Consider the following 26759-nt stretch of genomic DNA (forward strand, 5'->3'; position numbering starts at 1 on the left):
TCCCCGGGAGTGTGTCAGTATATACAGAGGGTCCTCGGGAGTGTGTCAGTATATACAGGGGGTCCCCGGGAGTGTGTCAGTATATACAGGGGGTTCTCGGGAGTGTGTCAGTATATACAGAGGGTCCCCGGGAGTGTGTCAGTATATACAGGGGGTTCTCGGGAGTGTGTCAGTATATACAGAGGGTCCTCGGGAGTGTGTCAGTATCTACAGAGGGTCCCCGGGAGTGTGTCAGTATCTACAGGGGGTCCCCGGGAGTGTGTCAGTATATACAGAGGGTCCCCGGGAGTGTGTCAGTATCTACAGGGGGTCCCCGGGAGTGTGTCAGTATCTACAGAGGGTCCCCGGGAGTGTGCCAGTATATACAGGAGATCCCCTGGAGTGTGTCAGTATCTACAGGGGGTCTCTGGGAGTGTGTCAGTATATACAGAGGGTCCTCGGGAGTGTGTCAGTATCTACAGGGGGTCCCCGGGGAGTGTGTCAGTATCTACAGGGGGTCCTTGGGAGTGTGTCAGTATATACAGGGGGTCCCCGGGAGTGTGTCAGTATATACAGAGGGTCCCCGGGAGTGTGTCAGTATATACAGGGGGTCCCCGGGAGTGTGTCAGTATATACAGAGGGTCCCCGGGAGTGTGTCAGTATATACAGAGGGTCCTCGGGAGTGTGTCAGTATATACAGGGGGTCCCCGGGAGTGTGTCAGTATATACAGAGGGTCCTCGGGAGTGTGTCAGTATATACAGGGGTCCCTGGGAGTGTGTCAGTATATACAGGGGGTCCCCGGGAGTGTGTCAGTATATACAGAGGGTCCTCGGGAGTGTGTCAGTATATACAGAGGGTCCTCGGGAGTGTGTCAGTATATACAGGGGGTCCTCGGGAGTGTGTCAGTATATACAGAAGGTCCTCGGGAGTGTGTCAGTATATACAGGGGGTCCCCGGTGAGCATGTCAGTATATACAGGGGGTCCCCAGGAGTGTGTCAGTATATACAGGGGTCCCCGGGAGTGTGTCAGTATATACAGAGGGTCCTCGGGAGTGTGTCAGTATATAGAGGGGTCCCCGGTGACCATGTCAGTATATACAGGGGGTCCCCTGGAGTGTGTCAGTATATACAGGGGTCCCCGGGATTGTGTCAGTATATACAGAGGGTCCTCGGGAGTGTGTCAGTATATAGAGGGGTCCCCGGTGAGCATGTCAGTATATATAGGGGGTCCCCTGTAGTGTGTCAGTATATACAGAGGGTCCTTGGGAGTGTGTCAGTATATAGAGGGGTCCCCGGTGAGCAGGTCAGTATATACAGGAGATACCCTGGAGTGTGTCAGTATATACAGAGGGTCCTCGGGAGTGTGTCAGTATATACAATACAATACAATACAAATCGCTTTATTGGCATGATAAGGTACATCTTATGTTGCCAAAGCATCAAAATACATTTATGGTTGAACACATAAACGCGGTTCCATTCATACAGTGTATAAACAGGTATATCCCTGAGTTTATAAATATATTTTCGCCTTGTTTATATATACTCTTGTCTTAGTTTACTGGTTGTCCCTCTGTCAGTATATAGAGGGGTCCCCGGTGAGCATGTCAGTATATACAGGGGGTCCCTGGGAGTGTGTCAGTATATACAGGGGGTCCCCTGGAGTGTGTCAGTATATACAGGAGATACCCTGTAGTGTGTCAGTATATACAGGGGGTCCCTGGGAGTGTGTCAGTCGTTACAGGGGGTCCCCGGGAGTGTGTCAGTATATACAGGGGGTCCTCGGGAGTGTGTCAGTATATTTAGGGGGTCCCCTGGAGTGTGTCAGTATATACAGGGGGTCTCCGGGAGTGTGTCAGTATATACAGGGGGTCCCTGGGAGTGTGTCAGTATATACAGGGGGTCTCCGGGAGTGTGTCAGTATATACAGGGGGTCCCCGGGAGTGTGTCAGTATATACAGGGGGTCCCCGGGAGTGTGTCAGTATATACAGGGGGTCCTCGGGAGTGTGTCAGTATATACAGGGGGTCCCCAGGACTGTGTCAGTAATTACAGTGGGTCCTGGGAGTGTGACAATAATTACGCAGTCCCTGGGAGTGTGTCAATAATTACAGCAGGTCCTGGGAGTGTGTCAATAATTACAGTGGGTCCTGGGAGTGTGTCAATAATTACAGCGGGACCCTGGGAGTGTGTCAATAATTACAGCAGGTCCTGGGAGTGTGTCAATAATTACAGAGGGTCCTGGGAGTGTGTCAATAATTACAGTGGGTCCTGGGAGTGTGTCAATAATTACAGCGGGTCCTGGGAGCGTGTCAATAATTACAGCGGGTCCTGGGAGTGTGTCAATAATTACAGTGGGTCCTGGGAGTGTGTCAATAATTACAGTGGGTCCTGGGAGTGTGTCAATAATTACAGCGGATCCTGGGAGTGTGTTAATAATTACAGTGGGTCCTGGGAGTGTGTCAATAATTTAGCGGTTCCTGGGAGTGTGTCAATAATTACAGCGGGTCCTGGGAGTGTGTCAATAATTACAGTGGGTCCTGGGAGTGTGTCAATAATTACAGCAGCCCCTGGGAGTGTGTCAACAATTACAGCGGGTCCTGGGAGTGCGTCAATAATTACAGCGGGTCCTGGGAGTGTGTCAATAATTACAGCGGGTCCTGGGAGTGTGTCAATAATTACAGCGGGTCCTGGGATTGTGTCAATAATTACAGCGGGTCCTGGGAGTGTGTCAATAATTACAGCGGGTCCTGGGAGTGTGTCAATAATTACAGCGGCCCCTGGGAGTGTGTCAATAATTACTCGGTCCCTGGGAGTGTGTCAATAATTACAGGGGGTCCTGGGAGTGTGTCAATAATTACAGTGGGTCCTGGGAGTGTGTCAATAATTACAGTGGGTCCTGGGAGTGTGTCAATAATTACAGTGGGTCCTGGGAGTGTGTCAATAATTACAGCGGATCCTGGGAGTGTGTTAATAATTACAGTGGGTCCTGGGAGTGTGTCAATAATTTAGCGGTTCCTGGGAGTGTGTCAATAATTACAGCGGGTCCTGGGAGTGTGTCAATAATTACAGTGGGTCCTGGGAGTGTGTCAATAATTACAGCAGCCCCTGGGAGTGTGTCAACAATTACAGCGGGTCCTGGGAGTGCGTCAATAATTACAGCGGGTCCTGGGAGTGTGTCAATAATTACAGCGGGTCCTGGGAGTGTGTCAATAATTACAGCGGGTCCTGGGAGTGTGTCAATAATTACAGCGGGTCCTGGGAGTGTGTCAATAATTACAGCGGCCCCTGGGAGTGTGTCAATAATTACTCGGTTCCTGGGAGTGTGTCAATAATTACAGAGGGTCCTGGGAGTGTGTCAATAATTGCAGCGGGACCCTGGCAGTGTGTCAGTAATTACAGCACGTCCTGGGAGTGTGTCAATAATTACAGCGGGACCCTGGCAGTGTGTCAGTAATTACAGCGGGTCCTTGGGTGTGTGTCAATAATTACAGTGGGTCCTGCGAGTGTGTCAATAATTACAGCGGGTCCTCGGAGTGTGTCAATAATTACAGTGGGTCCTGGGAGTGTGTCAATAATTACAGCAGGTCCTGTGAGTGTGTCAGTAATTACAGCAGGTCCTGGGAGTGTGTCAATAATTACAGCGGGTCCTGGGAGTGTGTCAATAATTACAGTGGGTCCTGGGAGTGTGTCAATAATTACTCAGTTCCTGGGAGTGTGTCAATAATCACAGCGGGTCCTGGGAGTGTGTCAAGAATTAATCGGTTCCTGGGAGTGTGTCAATAATTACAGCGGGTCCTGGGAGTGTGTCAATAATTACAGCGGTCTGGGGAGTGTGTCAATAATTACAGTGGGTCCTGGAAGTGTGTCAATAATTACAGCGGGTCCTGGGAGTGTGTCAATAATTACAGCGGGTCCTGGGAGTGTGTCAATAATTACTCAGTTCCTGGGAGTGTGTCAATAATTACAGCGGGTCCCTGGGAGTGTGTCAATAATCACAGCGGGTCCTGGGAGTGTGTCAATAATTAATCGGTTCCTGGGAGTGTATCAATAATTACAGCGGGTCCTGGGAGTGTGTCAATAATTACTCGTTACCTGGGAGTGTGTCAATAAATACAGCGGGTCCTGGGAGTGTGTCAATAATTACTCGTTACCTGGGAGTGTGTCAATAATTACAGTGGGTCCTGGGAGTGTGTCAATAATTACAGCGGGTCCTGGGAGTGTGTCAATAATTACAGCGGGTCCTGGGAGTGCGTCAATAATTACAGCGGGTCCTGGGAGTGTGTCAATAATTACAGTGGGTCCTGGGAGTGTGTCAATAATTACAGTGGGTCCTGGGAGTGTGTCAATAATTACTGTGGGTCCTGGGAGTGTGTCAATAATTACAGCGGGTCCTGGGAGTGCGTCAATAATTACAGCGGGTCCTGGGAGTGTGTCAATAATTACAGCTGGTCCTGGGAGTGTGTCAATAATTACAGCGGGTCTTGGGAGTGCGTCAATAATTACAGCGGGTCCTGGGAGTGTGTCAATAATTACAGCTGGTCCTGGGAGTGTGTCAATAATTACAGCGGGTCTTGGGAGTGTGTCAATAATTACAGCTGGTCCTGGGAGTGTGTCAATAACTACAGCGGGTCCTGGGAGTGTGTCAATAATTACAGCGGTCCTGGGAGTGTGTCAATAATTACAGCGGGTCCTGGGAGTGTGTCAATAATTACAGCGGGTCCTGGGAGTGTGTCAATAATTACAGCGGGTCCTGGGAGTGTGTCAATAATTACAGTGGGTCCTGGGAGTGTGTCAGTAATTACAGCAGGTCCTGGGAGTGTGTCAATAATTACAGCGGGTCCTGGGAGTGTGTCAATAATTACAGTGGGTCCTGGGAGTGTGTCAATAATTACAGCGGTCCCTGGGAGTGTGTCAATAATTACAGCGGGTCCTGGGAGTGTGTCACTAATTACAGCGGGTCCTGGGAGTGTGTCAATAATTACAGCGGTTTCTGGGAGTGTGTCAATAATTACAGCGGTTCCTGGGAGTGTGTCAATAATTACAGTGGGTCCTGGGAGTGTGTCAATAATTACTCAGGGCTAGATTTTCAGTATAGACAGTTTTGGGGCGCTAAGCTTAGCGCCCGCCCGAAGTTATCGCCCGCCCCAAAGTAGCGCCCCGTTGCCGCAAATTCAGTGGCTTCGTCCTAAGAGGTTGGTGGAGCGCTAAAAGAGGCGTTCCACTAGTATCTTTAGGCGCTAAGCCGGCGGTGGAGAACGCAACGCCCGAGCTCGGGCGCAGCGCACGGCAGACACTCTGGTGCCAGTGAGCTCTTAAAGGGGAAGGGTGCATGTATTTTTTTCAAATGCAAAGTCTGGGGAGAAACGGGGAGGAGGAGGAGGAAGAGGAAGAGGAAGAGGAAGAGGAAGAGGAAGAAGAGGAAGAGGAGGAGGAGGAGGAGGAGGAGGAGGAGGAGGAGGAAGAGGAAGAGGAAGAGGAAGAAGAGGAGGAGGAGGAGGAGGAGGAGGAGGAGGAGGAAGAGGAAGAGGAAGAGGAGGAGGAGGAGGAGGAGGAGGAGGAGGAGGAGGAGGAGGAGGAGGAATTGGTGCCCAGAAACATAAATAGACCGTTCAGAACAACACACAGCTTACTTCCACACAACACATGCAGAGTGCCTTTTATAGGAGTGCCCTTTAATTTGCGCTCCCCAGGGTGTGTTGCGTTCCATTTTACAAACGCTCTGGACGCCAGCCGCACAATGGGGCGGTCCGACTGAAGTTTGGATTCGGGGCGGCCAAAGGGCGTTGCACGAGGATGTGACGTAATTTTCTGCGCGCGCATCCGGGCGGCCGCTAAACTTTGCGCCGGCGCTAACGGGCAACTTAATTTGGGGCGGGGCACAAACTGCGCTGCGCCCAGGCGCTACACGCATAGCGCCCGAAAATCACTTCTTTTAAGGCGCTAACTGCTGGCGCAAGCAACTGAAAATCTAGCCCTCAGTTTCTGGGAGTGTGTCAATAATTACAGCAGGTCCCTGGGAGTGTGTCAATAATCACAGCGGGTCCTGGGAGAGTGTAAATAATTACAGCGGGTCCTGGGAGTGTGTCAATAATTACAGCAGGTCCCTGGGAGTGTGTCAATAATCACAGCGGGTCCTGGGAATGTGTCAATAATTACAGCGGGTCCCTGGGAGTGTGTCAATAATTACAGCGGTACCCTGGGAGTGTGTCAATAATCACAGCGGGTCCTGGGAATGTGTCAATAATTACAGCGGTACCCGGGGAGTGTGTCAATAATTACAGCTGGTCCTGGGAGTGTGTCAATAACTACAGCGGGTCCTGGGAGTGTGTCAATAATTACAGCGGTCCTGGGAGTGTGTCAATAATTACAGCAGGTCCTGTGAGTGTGTCAGTAATTACAGCAGGTCCTGGGAGTGTGTCAATAATTACAGCGGGTCCTGGGAGTGTGTCAATAATTACAGTGGGTCCTGGGAGTGTGTCAATAATTACTCAGTTCCTGGGAGTGTGTCAATAATCACAGCGGGTCCTGGGAGTGTGTCAATAATTAATCGGTTCCTGGGAGTGTGTCAATAATTACAGCGGGTCCTGGGAGTGTGTCAATAATTACAGCGGTCTGGGGAGTGTGTCAATAATTACAGTGGGTCCTGGGAGTGTGTCAATAATTACAGCGGGTCCTGGGAGTGTGTCAATAATTACAGCGGGTCCTGGGAGTGTGTCAATAATTACTCAGTTCCTGGGAGTGTGTCAATAATTACAGCGGGTCCCTGGGAGTGTGTCAATAATCACAGCGGGTCCTGGGAGTGTGTCAATAATTAATCGGTTCCTGGGAGTGTATCAATAATTACAGCGGGTCCTGGGAGTGTGTCAATAATTACACGTTACCTGGGAGTGTGTCAATAAATACAGCGGGTCCTGGGAGTGTGTCAATAATTACTCGTTACCTGGGAGTGTGTCAATAATTACAGTGGGTCCTGGGAGTGTGTCAATAATTACAGCGGGTCCTGGGAGTGTGTCAATAATTACAGCGGGTCCTGGGAGTGCGTCAATAATTACAGCGGGTCCTGGGAGTGTGTCAATAATTACAGTGGGTCCTGGGAGTGTGTCAATAATTACAGTGGGTCCTGGGAGTGTGTCAATAATTACAGTGGGTCCTGGGAGTGTGTCAATAATTACAGCGGGTCCTGGGAGTGCGTCAATAATTACAGCGGGTCCTGGGAGTGTGTCAATAATTACAGCTGGTCCTGGGAGTGTGTCAATAATTACAGCGGGTCTTGGGAGTGCGTCAATAATTACAGCGGGTCCTGGGAGTGTGTCAATAATTACAGCTGGTCCTGGGAGTGTGTCAATAATTACAGCGGGTCTTGGGAGTGTGTCAATAATTACAGCTGGTCCTGGGAGTGTGTCAATAACTACAGCGGGTCCTGGGAGTGTGTCAATAATTACAGCGGTCCTGGGAGTGTGTCAATAATTACAGCGGGTCCTGGGAGTGTGTCAATAATTACAGCGGGTCCTGGGAGTGTGTCAATAATTACAGCGGGTCCTGGGAGTGTGTCAATAATTACAGTGGGTCCTGGGAGTGTGTCAGTAATTACAGCAGGTCCTGGGAGTGTGTCAATAATTACAGCGGGTCCTGGGAGTGTGTCAATAATTACAGTGGGTCCTGGGAGTGTGTCAATAATTACAGCGGTCCCTGGGAGTGTGTCAATAATTACAGCGGGTCCTGGGAGTGTGTCACTAATTACAGCGGGTCCTGGGAGTGTGTCAATAATTACAGCGGTTTCTGGGAGTGTGTCAATAATTACAGCGGTTCCTGGGAGTGTGTCAATAATTACAGTGGGTCCTGGGAGTGTGTCAATAATTACTCAGGGCTAGATTTTCAGTATAGACAGTTTTGGGGCGCTAAGCTTAGCGCCCGCCCGAAGTTATCGCCCGCCCCAAAGTAGCGCCCCGTTGCCGCAAATTCAGTGGCTTCGCCCTAAGAGGTTGGTGGAGCGCTAAAAGAGGCGTTCCACTAGTATCTTTAGGCGCTAAGCCGGCGGTGGAGAGCGCAACACCCGAGCTCGGGCGCAGCGCACGGCAGACACTCTGGTGCCAGTGAGCTCTTAAAGGGGAAGGGTGCATGTATTTTTTTCAAATGCAAAGTCTGGGGAGAAACGGGGAGGAGGAGGAGGAAGAGGAAGAGGAAGAGGAAGAGGAAGAGGAAGAAGAGGAAGAGGAGGAGGAGGAGGAGGAGGAGGAGGAGGAGGAGGAGGAGGAAGAAGAGGAGGAGGAGGAGGAGGAGGAGGAGGAGGAGGAGGAGGAGGAGGAAGAGGAAGAGGAAGAGGAGGAGGAGGAGGAGGAGGAGGAGGAGGAGGAGGAGGAGGAGGAATTGGTGCCCAGAAACATAAATAGACCGTTCAGAACAACACACAGCTTACTTCCACACAACACATGCAGAGTGCCTTTTATAGGAGTGCCCTTTAATTTGCGCTCCCCAGGGTGTGTTGCGTTCCATTTTACAAACGCTCTGGACGCCAGCCGCACAATGGGGCGGTCCGACTGAAGTTTGGATTCGGGGCGGCCAAAGGGCGTTGCACGAGGATGTGACGTCATTTTCTGCGCGCGCATCCGGGCGGCCGCTAAACTTTGCGCCGGCGCTAACGGGCAACTTAATTTGGGGCGGGGCACAAACTGCGCTGCGCCCAGGCGCTACACGCATAGCGCCCGAAAATCACTTCTCTTAAGGCGCTAACTGCTGGCGCAAGCAACTGAAAATCTAGCCCTCAGTTTCTGGGAGTGTGTCAATAATTACAGCAGGTCCCTGGGAGTGTGTCAATAATCACAGCGGGTCCTGGGAGAGTGTAAATAATTACAGCGGGTCCTGGGAGTGTGTCAATAATTACAGCAGGTCCCTGGGAGTGTGTCAATAATCACAGCGGGTCCTGGGAATGTGTCAATAATTACAGCGGTACCCGGGGAGTGTGTCAATAATTACAGCTGGTCCTGGGAGTGTGTCAATAACTACAGCGGGTCCTGGGAGTGTGTCAATAATTACAGCGGTCCTGGGAGTGTGTCAATAATTACAGCAGGTCCTGGGAGTGTGTCAATAATTACAGTGGGTCGTGGGAGTGTGTCAATAATTACAGCAGGTCCTGGGAGTGTGTCAATAATTACAGCGGGTCCTGGGAGTGTGTCAATAATTACAGCAGGTCCTGGGAGTGTGTCAATAATTACAGTGGGTCCTGGGAGTGTGTCAATAATTACAGTGGGTCCTGGGAGTGTGTCAATAATTACAGCGCTTCCTGGGAGTCTGTCAATAATTATTCGGTCCCTGGGAGTGTGTCAATAATTTCTCGGTCCCTGGGAGTGTGTCAATAATTACAGAGGGTCCTGGGATTGTGTCAATAATTACAGTGGGTCCTGGGAGTGTGTCAGTATATACAGGGGGTCCCCTGGAATGTGTCAGTCTATACACGGGGTCCCCGGGAGTGTGTCAGTATATACAGGGGTCCCCGGGAGTGTGTCAGTCTATACAGGGGGTCCCCGGGAGTGTGTCAGTATATACAGGGGTCCCCGGGAGTGTATCAGTATATACAGGGGATCCTCAGGAGCATGTCAGTATATACAGGGGGTCCCCTGGAGTGTGCCAGGATATAGAGGGGGTCTCCGGGAGTGTGTCAGTATATACAGGAGATACCCTGGTGTGTGTCAGTATATACAGGGTGTCCTCGGGAGTGTGTCAGTATATACAGGGGGTCCCCTGGAATGTGTCAGTATATACAGGGGGTCCCTGGGAGTGTGTCAGTATATACAGGGGGTCCCCTGGAGTGTGTCAGTATGTACAGGGGGTCCCCGGGAGTGTGTCAGTAATTACAGCGGGTCCTGGGAGTGTGTCAATAATTACAGTGGGTCCTGGGAGTGTGTCAATAATTACAGCGCGTCCCTGGGAGTGTGTCAATAATTACAGCAGGTCCTGGGAGTGTGTCAATAATTACAGTGGGTCCTGGGTGTGTGTCAATAATTACAGCGGGACCCTGGGAGTGTGTCAATAATTACAGCAGGTCCTGGGAGTGTGTCAGTAATTACAGCGGATCCCTGGGAGTGTGTCAATAATTACACTGGGTCCTGGGAGTGTGTCAATAATTACAGCGGTTTCTGGGAGTGTGTCAATAATTACAGCGGTTCCTGGGAGTGTGTCAATAATTACAGTGGGTCCTGGGAGTGTGTCAATAATTACAGTGGGTCCTGGGAGTGTGTCAATAATTACTCAGGGCTAGATTTTCAGTATAGACAGTTTTGGGGCGCTAAGCTTAGCGCCCGCCCGAAGTTATCGCCCGCCCCAAAGTAGCGCCCCGTTGCCGGAAATTCAGTGGCTTCGCCCTAAGAGGTTGGTGGAGCGCTAAAAGAGGCGTTCCACTAGTATCTTTAGGCGCTAAGCCGGCGGTGGAGAGCGCAACACCCGAGCTCGGGCGCAGCGCACGGCAGACACTCTGGTGCCAGTGAGCTCTTAAAGGGGAAGGGTGCATGTATTTTTTTCAAATGCAAAGTCTGGGGAGAAACGGGGAGGAGGAGGAGGAAGAGGAAGAGGAAGAGGAAGAGGAAGAAGAGGAAGAGGAGGAGGAGGAGGAGGAGGAGGAGGAGGAGGAGGAGGAAGAGGAAGAGGAAGAGGAAGAGGAAGAAGAGGAGGAGGAGGAGGAGGAGGAGGAGGAGGAGGAGGAGGAGGAGGAGGAGGAAGAGGAAGAGGAAGAGGAAGAGGAGGAGGAGGAGGAGGAGGAGGAGGAGGAGGAGGAGGAGGAGGAGGAATTGGTGCCCAGAAACATAAATAGACCGTTCAGAACAACACACAGCTTACTTCCACACAACACATGCAGAGTGCCTTTTATAGGAGTGCCCTTTAATTTGCGCTCCCCAGGGTGTGTTGCGTTCCATTTTACAAACGCTCTGGACGCCAGCCGCACAATGGGGCGGTCCGACTGAAGTTTGGATTCGGGGCGGCCAAAGGGCGTTGCACGAGGATGTGACGTCATTTTCTGCGCGCGCATCCGGGCGGCCGCTAAACTTTGCGCCGGCGCTAACGGGCAACTTAATTTGGGGCGGGGCACAAACTGCGCTGCGCCCAGGCGCTACACGCATAGCGCCCGAAAATCACTTCTCTTAAGGCGCTAACTGCTGGCGCAAGCAACTGAAAATCTAGCCCGTTTCTGGGAGTGTGTCAATAATTACAGCAGGTCCCTGGGAGTGTGTCAATAATCACAGCGGGTCCTGGGAGAGTGTAAATAATTACAGCGGGTCCTGGGAGTGTGTCAATAATTACAGCAGGTCCCTGGGAGTGTGTCAATAATCACAGCGGGTCCTGGGAATGTGTCAATAATTACAGCGGGTCCCTGGGAGTGTGTCAATAATTACAGCGGTACCCTGGGAGTGTGTCAATAATCACAGCGGGTCCTGGGAATGTGTCAATAATTACAGCGGTACCCGGGGAGTGTGTCAATAATTACAGCTGGTCCTGGGAGTGTGTCAATAACTACAGCGGGTTCTGGGAGTGTGTCAATAATTACAGCGGTCCTGGGAGTGTGTCAATAATTACAGCAGGTCCTGGGAGTGTGTCAATAATTACAGTGGGTCGTGGGAGTGTGTCAATAATTACAGCAGGTCCTGGGAGTGTGTCAATAATTACAGCGGGTCCTGGGAGTGTGTCAATAATTACAGCAGGTCCTGGGAGTGTGTCAATAATTACAGTGGGTCCTGGGAGTGTGTCAATAATTACAGTGGGTCCTGGGAGTGTGTCAATAATTACAGCGCTTCCTGGGAGTCTGTCAATAATTATTCGGTCCCTGGGAGTGTGTCAATAATTTCTCGGTCCCTGGGAGTGTGTCAATGATTACAGAGGGTCCTGGGATTGTGTCAATAATTACAGTGGGTCCTGGGAGTGTGTCAGTATATACAGGGGGTCCCCTGGAATGTGTCAGTCTATACACGGGCTCCCCGGGAGTGTGTCAGTATATACAGGGGTCCCCGGGAGTGTGTCAGTCTATACAGGGGGTCCCCGGGAGTGTGTCAGTATATACAGGGGTCCCCGGGAGTGTATCAGTATATACAGGGGATCCTCAGGAGCATGTCAGTATATACAGGGGGTCCCCTGGAGTGTGCCAGGATATAGAGGGGGTCTCCGGGAGTGTGTCAGTATATACAGGAGATACCCTGGTGTGTGTCAGTATATACAGGGTGTCCTCGGGAGTGTGTCAGTATATACAGGGGGTCCCCTGGAATGTGTCAGTATATACAGGGGGTCCCTGGGAGTGTGTCAGTATATACAGGGGGTCCCCTGGAGTGTGTCAGTATATACAGGGGGTCCCCGGGAGTGTGTCAGTAATTACAGCGGGTCCTGGGAGTGTGTCAATAATTACAGTGGGTCCTGGGAGTGTGTCAATAATTACAGCGCGTCCCTGGGAGTGTGTCAATAATTACAGCAGGTCCTGGGAGTGTGTCAATAATTACAGTGGGTCCTGGGTGTGTGTCAATAATTACAGCGGGACCCTGGGAGTGTGTCAATAATTACAGCAGGTCCTGGGAGTGTGTCAGTAATTACAGCGGATCCCTGGGAGTGTGTCAATAATTACACTGGGTCCTGGGAGTGTGTCAATAATTACAGCGGGTCCTGGGAGTGTGTCAATAATTACAGCGGGTCCTGGGAGTGTGTCAATAATTACAGTGGGTCCTGGGAGTGTGTCATTAATTACAGTGGGTCCTGGGAGTGTGTCAATAATTACTCGGTACCTGGGAGTGTGTCAATAATTACAGTGGGTCCTGGGAGTGTGTCAAAATTACAGCGGTCACTGGGAGTGTGTCAATAATTACAGCGGCCCCTGGGAGTGTGTTAATAATTACAGCGGGTCTTGGGAGTGTGTCAATAATTACAGCGGGTCCTGGGAGTGTGACAATAATTACAGTGGCCCCTGATAGTGTGTCAATAATTACAGCGGGTCCTGGGAGTGTGTCAATAATTACAGCGGGTCCTGGCAGTGTGTCAATACTTACAGCGGGTCCCGGGGAGTGTGTCAATAATTACAGTGTGTCCTGGGAATGTCTCAATAATTACAGCAGGTCCTGGGAGTGTGTCAGTAATTACAGCAGGGCCTGGGAGTGTGTCAATAATTACAGTGGGTCCTGGGAGTGTGTCAATAATTACAGCGGGTCCTGGGAGTGTGTCAATAATTACAGTGGGTCCTGGGAGTGTGTCAATAATTACAGCGGCCCCTGGGAGTGTGTCAATAATTACAGCGGCCCCTGGGAGTGTGTTAATAATTACAGCGGGTCCTGGGATTGTGTCAATAATTACAGCGGGTCCTGGGAGTGTGTCAATAATTACAGCGGGTCCTGGGAGTGTGTCAATAATTACAGCGGGTCCTGGGAGTGTGTCAATAATTACAGTGGGTCCTGGGAGTGTGTCAATAATTACAGCAGTCCCTGGGAGTGTGTCAATAATTACAGTGGGTCCTGGGAGTGTGTCACTAATTACAGCGGGTCCTGGGAGTGTGTCAATAATTACAGCGGTTTCTGGGAGTGTGTCAATAATTACAGCGGTTCCTGGGAGTCTGTCAATAATTACAGCAGGTCCCTGGGAGTGTGTCAATAATCACAGCGGGTCCTGGGAGAGTGTAAATAATTACAGCGGGTCCTGGGAGTGTGTCAATAATTACAGCAGGTCCCTGGGAGTGTGTCAATAATCACAGCGGGTCCTGGGAATGTGTCAATAATTACAGCGGGTCCCTGGGAGTGTGTCAATAATTACAGCGGTACCCGGGGAGTGTGTCAATAATTACAGCGGTACCCGGGGAGTGTGTCAATAATGACAGTGGGTCCTGGGAGTGCGTCAATAATTACAGCGGGTCCTGGGAGTGTGTCAATAATTACAGCGGGTCCTGGGAGTGTGTCAATAATTGCAGCGGCTCCTGGGAGTGTGTCAATAATTACTCGGTTCCTGGGAGTGTGTCAATAATTTCTCGGTCCCTGGGAGTGTGTCAATAATTACAGAGGGTCCTGGGATTGTGTCAATAATTACAGTGGGTCCTGGGAGTGTGTCAGTATATACAGGGGTCCCCTGGAATGTGTCAGTCTATACAGGGGGTCCCCGGGAGTGTGTCAGTATATACAGGGGTCCCCGGGAGTGTGTCAGTCTATACAGGGGATCCTCAGGAGCATGTCAGTATATACAGGGGGTCCCCTGGAGTGTGTCAGGATATAGAGGGGGTCTCCGGGAGTGTGTCAGTATATACAGGAGATACCCTGGAATGTGTCAGTATATACAGGGGATCCCCTGGAATGTGTCAGTATGTACAGGGGGTCCCTGGGAGTGTGTCAGTATATACAGGGGGTCCCCTGGAGCGTGTCAGTATATACAGGGGGTCCCCGGGTGTGTGTCAGTAATTACAGCGGGTCCTGGGAGTGTGTCAATAATTACAGCGGGTCCTGGGAGTGTGACAATAATTACTCAGTCCCTGGGAGTGTGTCAATAATTACAGCAGGTCCTGGGAGTGTGTCAATAATTACAGCAGGTCCTGGGAGTGTGTCAGTAATTACAGCGGATCCCTGGGAGTGTGTCAATAATTACAGTGGGTCCTGGGAGTGTGTCAATAATTACAGTGGGTCCTGGGAGTGTGTCAATAATTACAGTGGGTCCTGGGAGTGTGTCAAAATTACAGCGGGTCCTGGGAGTGTGTCAATAATTACAGCGGGTCCTGGGAGTGTGTTAATAATTACAGCAGGTCCTGGGAGTGTGTCAATAATTACAGTGGGTCCTGGGAGTGTGTCAAAATTACAGCGGGTCCTGGGAGTGTGTCAATAATTACAGAGGGTCCTGGGAGTGTGTCAATAATTACAGCGGGTCCTGGGAGTGTGTCAATAATTACAGTGGGTCCTGGGAGTGTGTCAATAATTACAGTGGGTCCTGGGAGTGTGTCAATAATTACAGTGGGTCCTGGGAGTGTGTCAAAATTACAGCGGTCACTGGGAGTGTGTCAATAATTACAGCGGCCCCTGGGAGTGTGTCAATAATTACAGCGGGTCCTGGGATTGTGTCAATAATTACAGCGGGTCCTGGGAGTGTGTCAATAATTACAGCGGGTCCTGGGAGTGTGACAATAATTACAGTGGCCCCTGATAGTGTGTCAATAATTACTCGGTTCCTGGGAGTGTGTCAATAATTACAGCGGGTCCTGGGAATGTGTCAATAATTACAACGGGTCCTGGGAGTGTGTCAATAATTACAGTGTGTCCTGGGAATGTCTCAATAATTACAGCAGGTCCTGGGAGTGTGTCAATAACTCCAGCGGGTCCTGGGAGTGTGTCAATAATTACAGTGGGTCCTGGGAGTGTGTCAATAATTACAGCGGGTCCTGGGAGTGTGTCAATAATTACAGTGGGTCCTGGGAGTGTGTCAATAATTACAGCGGCCCCTGGGAGTGTGTCAATAATTACAGTGGGTCCTGGGAGTGTGTCAGTAATTACAGCAGGTCCTGGGAGTGTGTCAATAATTACAGCGGGACCCTGGGAGTGTGTCAATAATTACAGTGGGTCCTGGGATTGTGTCAATAATTACAGCGGGACCCTGGGAGTGTGTCAATAATTACAGCGGGTCCTGGGAGTGTGTCAATAATTACAGCGGGTCCTGGGAGTGTGTTAATAATTACAGCGGGTCCTGGGATTGTGTCAATAATTACAGCGGGTCCTGGGATTGTGTCAATAATTACAGCGGGTCCTGGGAGTGTGTCAATAATTACAGCGGGTCCTGGGATTGTGTCAATAATTACAGCGGGTCCTGGGAGTGTGTCAATAATTACAGCGGCCCCTGGGAGTGTGTCAATAATTACAGTGGGTCCTGGGAGTGTGTTAATAATTACAGCGGGTCCTGGGAGTGTGTTAATAATTACAGTGGGTCCTGGGAGTGTGTTAATAATTACAGCGGGTCCTGGGAGTGTGTTAATAATTACAGCAGGTCCTGGGAGTGTGTCAATAATTACAGCGGGACCCTGGGAGTGTGTTAATAATTACAGCGGGTCCTGGGAGTGTGTTAATAATTACAGCGGGTCCTGGGAGTGTGTCAATAATTACAGCGGGTCCTGGGAGTGTGTTAATAATTACAGCGGGTCCTGGGAGTGTGTCAATAATTACAGCGGGTCCTGGGAGTGTGTCAATAATTACAGCGGGACCCTGGGAGTGTGTCAATAATTACAGCGGGTCCTGGGATTGTGTCAATAATTACAGCGGGACCCTGGGAGTGTGTCAATAATTACAGCGGGTCCTGGGAGTGTGTCAATAATTACAGCGGGTCCTGGGAGTGTGTTAATAATTACAGCGGCCCCTGGGAGTGTGTTAATAATTACAGCGGGTCCTGGGATTGTGTCAATAATTACAGCGGGTCCTGGGAGTGTGTCAATAATTACAGCGGGACCCTGGGAGTGTGTCAATAATTACAGCGGGTCTTGGGAGTGTGTCAATAATTACAGCGGGTCCTGGGAGTGTGTCAATAAATATAGTGGGCTAGATTTTCAGTATAGACAGTTTTGGGGCGCTAACCTTAGCGCCCGCCCGAAGTTAGCGCCCGCCCCAAAGTAGCGCCCCGTTGCCGGAAATTCAGTGGCTTCGCCCTAAAAGGTTGGTGCAGCGCTAAAAGAGGCGTTCCACTACTATCTTTAGGCGCTAAGCCGGCGGTGCAGAGCGCAACACCCGAGCTCGGGCGCAGCGCACGGCAGACACTCTGGTGCCAGTGAGCTCTTAAAGGGGACGGGTGCATGTGTTTTTTTCAAAGGCAGAGTCTGGGGAGGAGGAGGAGGAGGAGGAGGAGGAGGAGGAGGAGGAGGAGGACGACGACGACGACGACGACGACACTGGATCCTTCCACACAACACATGCAGACTGCCTTTTATAGTGCAGGAGGAGTGCCCTTTAATTTGCGCTCCCCAGGGTGTGTTGCGTTCCATTTTACAAACGCTCTGGACGCCAGCCGCACAATGGGGCGGTCCGACTGAAGTTTGGATTCGGGGTGGCCAAAGGGCGTTGCACGAGGGCGTGACGTCATTTTCTGCGCGCGCATCCGGGCGGCCGCTAAACTTTGCGCCGGCGCTAACGGGCAACTTAATTTGGGGCGGGGCGCAAACTGCGCTGCGCCCGGGCGCTACACGCATAGCGCCCGAAAATCACTTCTCTTAAGGCGCTAACTGCTGGCGCAAGCAACTGAAAATCTAGCCCAGTGTTTCCTGGGAGTGTGTCAATAATTACAGCGGGTCCTGGGAGTGTGTCAATAATTACAGCGGGTCCAGGGAGTGTGTCAATAATTTCAGTTGGTCCTGGGAGTGTGTCAATAATTACAGCGGTCCCTGGGAGTGTGTCAATAATTACAGCAGGTCCTGGGAGTGTGTCAATAATTACAGCGGTCCCTGGGAGTGTGTCAATAATTATAGCGGTCCCTGGGAGTGTGTCAATAATTACAGCGGTCCCTGGGAGTGTGTCAATAATTACAGTTGGTCCTGGGAGTGTGTCAATAATTTCAGTTGGTCCTGGGAGTGTGTCAATAATTACAGCAGGTCCTGGGAGTGTGTCAATAATTACAGCGGGTCCTGGGAGTGTGTCAATAATTATAGCGGCACCCTGGGAGTGTGTCAATAATTACACGGTCCCCCACCCAGGGAAGTTGGACAACTGCTGTTGCAGACAGCTGATCTTGTATTTTGTTTGTGGCCCTTTCAATGCAGTCAACAGTAAGTTAACACTTGACATACCCAATAAAACCATTAGCGGTTTATCAAGACTGATATGAGCTGCTTGGCAGCTGTAGGTGTCCCCATCTTGTGGATCAATCCTGATGTACTTTAAGATGTTGAATGTCCAGTCCGCCTCAACCACTAATTGTGAGGAATGAACGGGCCCAGTGAATCGCCTCCCATTGATTAGGAAGTTAATGTCAATTTCGAAAGGGTAGAATTTTTCAGCGTAACAGTACAGCATGTTCGACTGACGTGGTGTGTAGCTTTCCTCGGTGTAGATGTGTACAGATGGCTTTCCTGTAACAGAAATAACAGAGTTAACCTCAACAACAACTTGTACTTTTATAGTGCTTTCACATAACTAAACATTCCCTTGTTTTATAGGAGTCATGGGGACCTGAGCAGGAAGTGGGAGATGAGCTAGAGAGCTGAAGAAAGGCACCGTTGGAGAAGCACATTTACAATGGGCTTTTGATTTCGGGGAGAGAAGTCGCAAAGCGACAGGGTTTAGGTCGAGAATGTCATGGTAGAGGTGCGGTGGATGATGGCTCTGTCGCTGATGCTGTAGCAGAGGTTTGCTTTTGTACCCCATGCTAAGTCCCACATCCCAACACCTTTGCCCTCTCTGACCTCCAATTGCTTCCCCTCTCCCAGTACAAGACTGAGAGCGTTTTTAAAATTCTAAATGAACAACTTACGTTTGAGGGCACTTGTACCATTTGTCAGCTTTGTCATTTCTTTGGTGATGCCTTGCTGCCACGCCTGGATCCCATTTGCTCTCTCTTTAAAATGAGTCACTTCTTCCTGACCCAGTTCCTCGATTCCGTTTGTCACATTTCCATGTATAACAAATGTGTGCATCTTGTAATCGTAGAACAGAAAGGGAGAAGCATTGATATCGAAGATGTGTCCATTGGTTTCTGAATCCGAACTATAACTGTAGTATAGCCTTTCAGAGATAGTTTTAAATTCTAGCCAGGGAAAGGAGCAGAGAAATCACAAAGAAATTAAACATTCGCATTTATATCGCACCTTATCATATCTCTCCAAAGCATCGCGAAGGCTTCATGTAATTTATATACCTTTAAGGGGGGAACTATCTTTTACAGTTCATGTATACTGCAGTACCGGCAGTGACCACACCTGTATATAGCACTGAGTAGTAATCTGTACAGATCAGTTCCAGTGTGAGCCACGTTGAGTAAACACCTGTTGTACCGTTCTCCTGCAGTCTGTGTCTTATTATACACAGACACAACACTTCACATACGAAGAATTACTGCAAAGCGCAGTGCCTGTTGTTAGGTAAATATGCAAGGCAGCCACTGCGTATACAGCAGTGAAGTGAAGAACCCATTACTCTGTTTTTTGGTGGAATTGCTCGAGGGAAGAATGTTGGTCAAGACACTGGGAGAACTTCTTGCTCCTTTTCCAATAATGTCACGCCATCTTTAACATCTGCCTGAACAAGTCGATGGGACCTCGGTTTAACCTCTTATCTGGCAGCTCTGACAGTGCAGCAATCCTTCAGTACCAGAGTGTCAGCCTAGCTTAGGGATTCCAGTCTGGGAGTGGGACTCAAATCCAAAACCTCTGACAGAAGTGAGAGCACTGCCAACTGAGCCAAGCTGAGAATAGAGCACAGGAGGTCGTCATTCGGTCCACCGTGCCTGTGTGGACTCTTTGAAAGAGCTATCCAATTGTCCCACTCCCCTCCTCTTTCCCCATAGCCTTGCAAATGTTTCCGTTTCAAGTATTTATCCAATTCCCTTTTGACATTTACTCTTGAATCTGCTTTCACTGCCCTTTTAGGCAGCGCATTCCAGATCACAACAACTCACTGGCCTAGAAATTCAGTTGTTTGCGCCAGCCACTAGCGCCTCAGGAGGAGGAGATGTGGGGCGCTTGGCGGCTAGCGGCCGGGCGCTGCGCGATCTGCGCCTCTCCCCAACTTCAGTAAAGATTTAGCGGCGGCGCAAAGCCTTTGCGCGCGCTCGGCTGTGCGCGCAGATCCTGACGTCATTTCATCGTGCAACGCCATTTGTGCGCCCCAAACCGGAAATTCAGTGGCGCCGGCCTATTGCGCGCCTGGCGCCCTTAGCGACTGGTAGAGGGGAACGGTTCCCAGTCGCTGCGGGGCGCGGGGGGCGCAAATTAAAGGGCACTCCTCCTGCAGTAGAAATGGCAGCCATTTTGCAACACTCCTTCTTTGTGAGAGACGGATCTTTGCAGAGAGACAAAGGTAGAGAGCTTTCTGGTTTGGCTCAACACTCGCACAGGTACTTGTGGCTTCAGGCCACAGCTTTGCACTTGTCTTTAACTTCAGAGCCATAGCATTGATTGGAAACATATAATGGGGGCTGCAATGGGTGCAAACGTTGGCCTTCTCCATTGCATTCAAAGGGCTCAGAGACGCCGTGAGAGAGTGGCAGTCATGGCCAGACGGAGAAGGGGCAACAGGCGTCAGCTAAGGAGGCCTTACCCACCCAGGGTATACCGCCAGCAGTTCTCATATCTGAACATGTCTGACGAGCAGTGTGTTCGGAGGCTGCGATTCCGAAGGGCGGTGGTCACTGAGATCTGCCACCTGCAGCCACAGCTGAGGAGCAGGACGTCTCTGTCGGTGGCAGTGAAGGTGACGGTGTCTCTCAACTTCTATGCCACCGGCTCCTTCCAATCCGCTACTGGGGACATTTCCAACATCTCCCAGTTTGCCGTACATTGCTGCATCCGCCAGGTGACCAATGCCCTTTTCAGAAGGAGACGTCAGTTCATCTCCTTCTCCATGGCCGTGGACAAGCAGCAACAGCGTGCAATGGGCTTTGCAGCATTAGCGGGCTTCCCCATGGTGCAGGGCGCCTTTGACTGCACGCATGTGGTTTTGCGAGCACCTCTAGAGAATGCCGAGGATTACCGCAACCGGATGGGCTACCATTCGCTCAACGTGCAGTTGGTGTGTGACCACAGGCAGCTCATCCTAGCTGCCAATGCCCGCTTTCCAGGCAGCAGCCACGATGCCTTCATCCTGCGCCAGACTTCTGTGGCAGACATGTTCCAGGCCCAGCCTCACCCACGAGGATGGCTTCTCGGGGACAAAGGCAATCCTTTGTGCACCTGGCTGATGACCCCGCTCCATGTGCCCAGCACCCCTGCTGAAGAGGGATACAATGACAGCCATCAAGCAACCAGGAACCTCATTGAGCAAACAATCGGCGTCCTGAAGCAACGGTTCCGCTGTCTGGATCGTTCCGGAGGAGCCCTACAGTACTCGCCTGAGCGAGTCTCCCATTTCGTCGTCGTGTGCTGCATGCTGCACAACCTGGCTATCCGCAGGACTCAGCCACTGCCACCAGACATTGGAGGACCACCAGAGGAGGAGGAGGAGGAGGAGGAGGACCAGCACAGGAGGGAGGCAGAAAGTGCAAGGGCCGCCCGTCGGCGGCTTATTGAACGTCGGTTCTAGGCCCCCTCTCAGGGAATGGCTTGTGCCAATGGCAGAAGATGAAAGTAGCCGCTCCACAAGCCCTCAGCCGAGCAGGGCAACCAGGACTTCCAAAAGAAAGCATGGACAGTGCGATTTAAGAACATTTATTACTTTGATACCTCTGTGCCCTTCCCACATAACAAACTAGTGGAGAGAAGCCCCCCCCAAAATCACAAATCGAACAGTCTCGGCCTTTCAGAAAACACAAATACACCAGTCTGGGCCTTTCAGAAAACACAAATACACCAGTCTCGGCCTTTCAAAAAAAACAAATCATTTGGCCACACCTTCTACTTTTTGCCCTGCGAGGGTGATGCCTTTCGCATCCGTGACTGGCCCCTGCCCGCCCTGCAGCTCCTCCTCAATGGGACCCCAGTGGCTGCAGCAAGGCTGGGGGAAGGCTGCTGAGGGTCAGATGGCGAGATGGCAGATGCCCTTGGGGGTCGGCCTGGGCCAGATCTGGCCCTGGAGGGGCCGGCTGCTGACTGCTCCAACTCTGCTTGGGCGGCAGCAGTCTGTCCAGCAGCTGGTGGCAGCTGCAATGGAGGAGTGGCTGTGTCGGCTGCAGGAGTGGTGCCAACCTGACAGATCACAGGCACTCCCTGGTCGCCTGAGACATTGGCACTCGCACGGGCCAGCACTGCAGCATGCGCAGCAAACTGCTGAAGAACAGACTGCTGGGCTGCTGCTGCGCGGCGAGTGCCCTGGCGATGCTTGGCTGATCCAGCGAGGGTGGCAGCAGTTAGTGCCCGTGTGGCCCTGGTCTGTGTCCGCATGACACCAGCCAGTGAATGGACGGCACGACTGAGCACTTGGCTAGAAGCCGCCTGTGCTGCCGCGAAGTCCTGCAGACTCCTGGCCTGTGCTGCTCCGAATTCCTGCACACTCCTTGACAGTGACTCTATGGAGTCAGGCATCCTTGCCACTGCAGCCATGAGCTCAGTGTGCCTGCGCTCAGCCTGGACGGCCATTTCCTCTAGGAGCCGCACCTCCTCTGCGCTCACCGTAGCAGGACTGGAGGCCGCACTCACCCTCCGGGGAGAAGGCCGCCGAGCTTCCCCACCCCTCCCGCGTTGCTGCAGGCCGCTGGGCCCCGGAGCTTCACTCTCCTCCAACCCTTCCCCCCGGCTCCCCTCCAGGGAAGACGTGTCCCCATCATCGCCATGGGCTGCCTCGGCTGAGGGTGGCACTGATGGTCCGGCTTCCTCTTCCTCTTCCTCCTCCTCGCCCTCCGATTCACTCACAGTGCCAGGTTGAGGGCCCGCCTCCTCACCTGGCGATTCTCCATCTGAAAGCAGGGAGGCACAAGAGTTGCTTTAGAGTGAGGACAGGGCGGCAGCGAGGGAGGCATGAGTGCTGCTATGCACTGCATTGGTCCGACAGTGGCAAAGGATGCTGATCTGAGGCGCAAATGGAAAGAGATAGGTCAAAAAGGTGATGCCCTTACCATTGGGGCCCAGAACAGGGTCGGCATCTCCACTGGCGACAGGGCCAATCAGCCGGCCTGACATAATGCGCTCCACACGCTGGTCCAGGTCGGAGAGCTGTTTGAGGTCAGGATGGCCTCCCCCAGTCTCACGCTGCTGCCTTCGGTTGTGCGCCACCTTGCCCTGCAAGAGAAAGGACGGCCTCTAAGCACAGTGTGAAGCCCTGATCTTGTCTGCACTGCCTCCCATGGTGGACTAGCCCTGACAGTTTGAAGCCCTGATCTGGGCTGTACAGCCTCCCATGGTCGAATAGCTTTTACAGTGTGTAAAGTGCAGAATGTGCAAGTGATTTTCATGCCAGTCCCATAGCTGCTGGATGAGGGCTGGGCATTAGGGCTTTCAGGTCCCTTTGCCCATAAACTGAGGTGCACATGCAGGGATGAGGAGGACACTGGAAAGGGTACTCACCCTGACAACCCGAGTGAGGTCGTTGAACTTTTTCCGGCATTGCACAGGAGTCCTGACAACCACGCTGTTGGAGGTCACCCTGTTTGACACCTCCCTCCAGGCTTTCCGATAGGCGCTGGGCAGCGGCCTCCTGCCACCTTCAGGGAACAGAACATGGCGCCTGCGCTCCACTGCGCCAACCAGCACCCTCAGGTCACCGTCGCTGAAGCGCTGCGCTCTCTCCCTGGCCTTCTCCATAGTCCTGGGCGTTGTCCAGATCAAGCAGCAGTGGTCAGGCCTTGCTTCTGGGCTGCAGTGTGCAGGGCGTGGCAGGCAAACAAATCCACCCTCCCCCTTTAAGAGCTCACCGGCGCCAGAGTGTCTGCCGTCAATCAGCAACTCGCCGCACCTGCGCTGCGCCCGCCCTCGGGGGTTTCGCCCCTGGCCGCCGGCTTAGCGCCTAATGATAGTCGTGCATCGCCTGTTTTAGCGCAGCAGCAACCTCTTTGGGCGATGCCACTGAATATCGGCGAAGGTGGCGCGAAGTTGCGCCGGGCGCAAACTTTAGCGGCCGCCCGGCTGTAGCGCCCCAAACGTGGCTATACTGAATTTCTAGGCCACTGTGTTTAAAAAAAAATTCATCTCCCATCTGGTACTTTTGCCAATTACCTTCAATCTGTGTCCTCTGGTTACTGACCCTCCAGCCAATGGAAACAGTTTCTCTCTCTCTAGTCGATAAAAACCCTTCATGATTTTGAACACCACTATTAAATCTTCTCTTTAACCTTCTCTGCTCTAAGGAGAACAACCCCAGCTTCTCCAGTCTCTCCACATAACTGAAGTCCCTCATCCCTGGCACCATGCTAGTAAATCTCCCCTGAACCCTCTCCAAGGCATTGACATCCTTCCTAAAGTGTTCTGCCCAGAATTGGACACAATACTCCAGCTGAGGCCTAACCAGTGATTTATAAACCTTCTACATTGAACAGTCAGGAGTAACATCATGACTGATAATCCCAGATAGAGGGAGTTTTGAGGAACAGTAGATCATGTACGTAAACCAGTTTAGAATATTATGGGGTACATTTGACGATTTAGCATTCCTGATACAGAGCTGTGTGTGGCAGGTTGTGTGCAGAGGTCAGTGCCTCAACTCATCACTCTCGTAATTCCCTGTCCATCAACTTGAATCGCAAGATACACTGTGAAAATCATAGAGACCAGAAATCACGCGCACTGACCTCTGCGCTCAAATTCCCAATATCTGCCTCTGTCCCGTGAAGCTGTGCAACAGAGGAACTAAATTGTACAATTTACCCTCTATAGTTACGAGACATCACTGAGACTGAAACATTCAATGTCAGATCAACGTACTGCAAGTCTGAGTGTGAGTAAAGAGCAATTTGAAAAAGAGGTTTACATCAAATTTGCTAAAGAACCAAGCTGATGTTTTCTGCTGCTAGTTGTAATAAATTCAGAAACATTAGCTCTACGGTCACAATCATGAGGCACTAGCCCTTGGAGGCTGAATTCTGCAGCTCCTACTGAGTGATGTATTTAAACCAACACGGGGATAAGGTGACAAAACTCGATCTTTCATTTCCATTTATTCACTCCACCCACTGCCTTTCAAATTTAAAATGATTTGGAGAATCTCTGAGTGGAGACTTTCACCCCATCGGCCAGCGCTGGATTGAAAGCCAGGTCCCCGAGGTGAAAGCAAACTGCACTGTCTTCACTTTGATCTTACTGGGGTAATTTTGCGAGGGATCCCCAGCAAGAGAGGAGGGCAGCTCAGAGACAGGACGAGAACACTACAAGACCAATTCTGTGAGCCAAGCTCCACACCAAGAGCGGAGGATCAAATTCCCCCCAATGTGTCCACACAATGCACTCACCGATCTCTCCTCTTGTTGCTGTTGTAAGAGTTAACATGATTATGAGGAAGCCACAGAGTTCCATGTTGGTAAATGACTTCTTGTTTCTCCAGGAGTACTCGAAGTACGTGAATAGAGTCCTTCTGTTCACAAGTATAGCTCAGCACATTGGCCGGTGCTGTTCCAGTGATGTAAATCAATCTCACCATCAGAACACCTCATTGGATGTTCATTTCTCAGTCCCTGTCATTTCGCCAGCACAAATTGCAATCCTAATTCACCTGTCACTTGGCATCGGTTCAGTATGCAAAACCAATTGTTCAGGAAGTTTAAACACACTGGGGAAGTTTTACAAAGTTTTACAAAGTATTTACAGCACAGACACAGGCTATTCGGCCCAACTGGTCCATGTCGGTGTTTATGCTCCACACGAGCCTCCTCCCACCCTTCTTCATCAACATATCCCTCTATTCCTTTCTCCCTCATGTACATAGCTAGCTTCCCCTTAAATGCATCTCAGCTCCTCGCCTCAACTACTCCTTGTGGTAGTGAGTTCCACATTCTCACCACTCTCTGGGTAAAGGAGTTTCTCCTGAATTCCCCACTGGATTTATTAGTGACTATATTATATTCATGGCCCCCAGTTCTGGTCTGACCCACAAGTGTCAGCAGAATGAAGTCATGACGTTTTAACTCGAGCCTCATGAACATACTGCCGGCCCACTTCCTGCCCAGAATGGGGGAAGAAGTGGTGGGCGGGAAGCAGTTCATAGAAATCATAGAAACCCCACAATGCAGATAGAGGCCATTTCGGCCCATCGAGCCTGCACCGACACATATTCCACCCTATCCCTGTAACCCCACGTATTTAATCCCCCTAACACTAAGGGTCAATTTTTATCACAGCCAATCTACCTAACCCGCACATCTTTGGACTGTGGGAGGAAACCGGAGCACCCGGAGGAAACCCACGCAAACACGGGGAGAATGTGCAAACTCCACACAGACAGTCGCCCGAGGCCGGATTCGAACCCGGGTCCCTGGCGCTGTGAGGCAACAGTGCTAACCCGCCAGCTCATGCAAGTGTGGGGACCAGGATTTTGGGGGTGTGGGAGGGGTTCTTGCAGGGCAGTTTTCTGTTCTTGAGTCAAACCCACTAGGAACTGGTCTGAGACTAATGCAGTTGGCAGAAAGCACAGCAGAAAGACAGACAAACAGAGAGGGCCAGAGAGGGACCTTCATCTCCAAAGTCTGGGCAGGATTAGAATCCAGTTTTCAGAGGGGCTGTAACTTCATTCTGATGAAATGTCACACGGGTCCCCTATCTTTCCAAACACTTTGGCCTAGAAATTGGGTATAGTCCCGCTTGGGACGTTAGAATTGGTGCAGCGCAAAGTTTATAGCCACACGCAACTTATCGCCACCTGGCGCGATATTGGGTTGCATCGCCCCTAAACGTGATTGAGGCGCGACTTCAGGCATTACACGGGACTCCTAAGGCGCTAAACTTCTGGTGCAACCCAATATCGGAGCGGACGGGCGCAGCGCAGGTGCTCTCAATTACCGATGACCACGAGACTTCCAGGCGACGGCCAGCTCTTAAAGGGGTGGGTCAATCAGCTTCAGCATCCACACTCTGCGCCTTGCAGGCCTCAGAATCGGCGCAGGCCCTTCTCTGGTGCTAAAAACTTGGACCAGATGGAGAAGGTGAGACAGAGAGCAGAGCGCTTCACCAATGAGGCTCTGGAGCAATTGGTGGCCGCAGTGGAGCGCCGGCGAGATGTTCTCTACCCAGACAATGG

General features: G+C 51.3%; 1 protein-coding gene and 1 long non-coding RNA gene across 2 annotated transcripts; both read right to left on the reverse strand.

Annotated features, from left to right (window-relative positions):
• Positions 1-1364: 1364 nt before the first annotated feature.
• Positions 1365-5300, reverse strand: LOC147105932 (uncharacterized). Its single transcript, XR_015081298.1, has 2 exons — positions 4134-5300; positions 1365-3629 (listed from the first exon to the last, which is right to left on the reverse strand). It is a non-coding gene; the product is annotated as an uncharacterized LOC147105932 (long non-coding RNA).
• Positions 5301-17624: 12324 nt separating this feature from the next.
• Positions 17625-25443, reverse strand: LOC147105933 (rano class II histocompatibility antigen, A beta chain-like). The gene is made up of 3 exons (XM_086009769.1): positions 24979-25443; positions 18421-18693; positions 17625-18019 (listed from the first exon to the last, which is right to left on the reverse strand). The coding sequence occupies exons 1-3, from the start codon at positions 25040-25042 to the stop codon at positions 17625-17627; spliced, it is 732 nt and encodes a 243-aa protein (XP_085865895.1). The 5' UTR covers positions 25043-25443.
• Positions 25444-26759: the final 1316 nt, after the last annotated feature.

The sequence above is a fragment of the Somniosus microcephalus genome, chromosome 16 (assembly GCF_052327205.1).
Source record: "Somniosus microcephalus isolate GS21.2 chromosome 16, FLI_Smic_1.0, whole genome shotgun sequence".
Taxonomy (NCBI): Eukaryota; Metazoa; Chordata; class Chondrichthyes; order Squaliformes; family Somniosidae; genus Somniosus; species Somniosus microcephalus.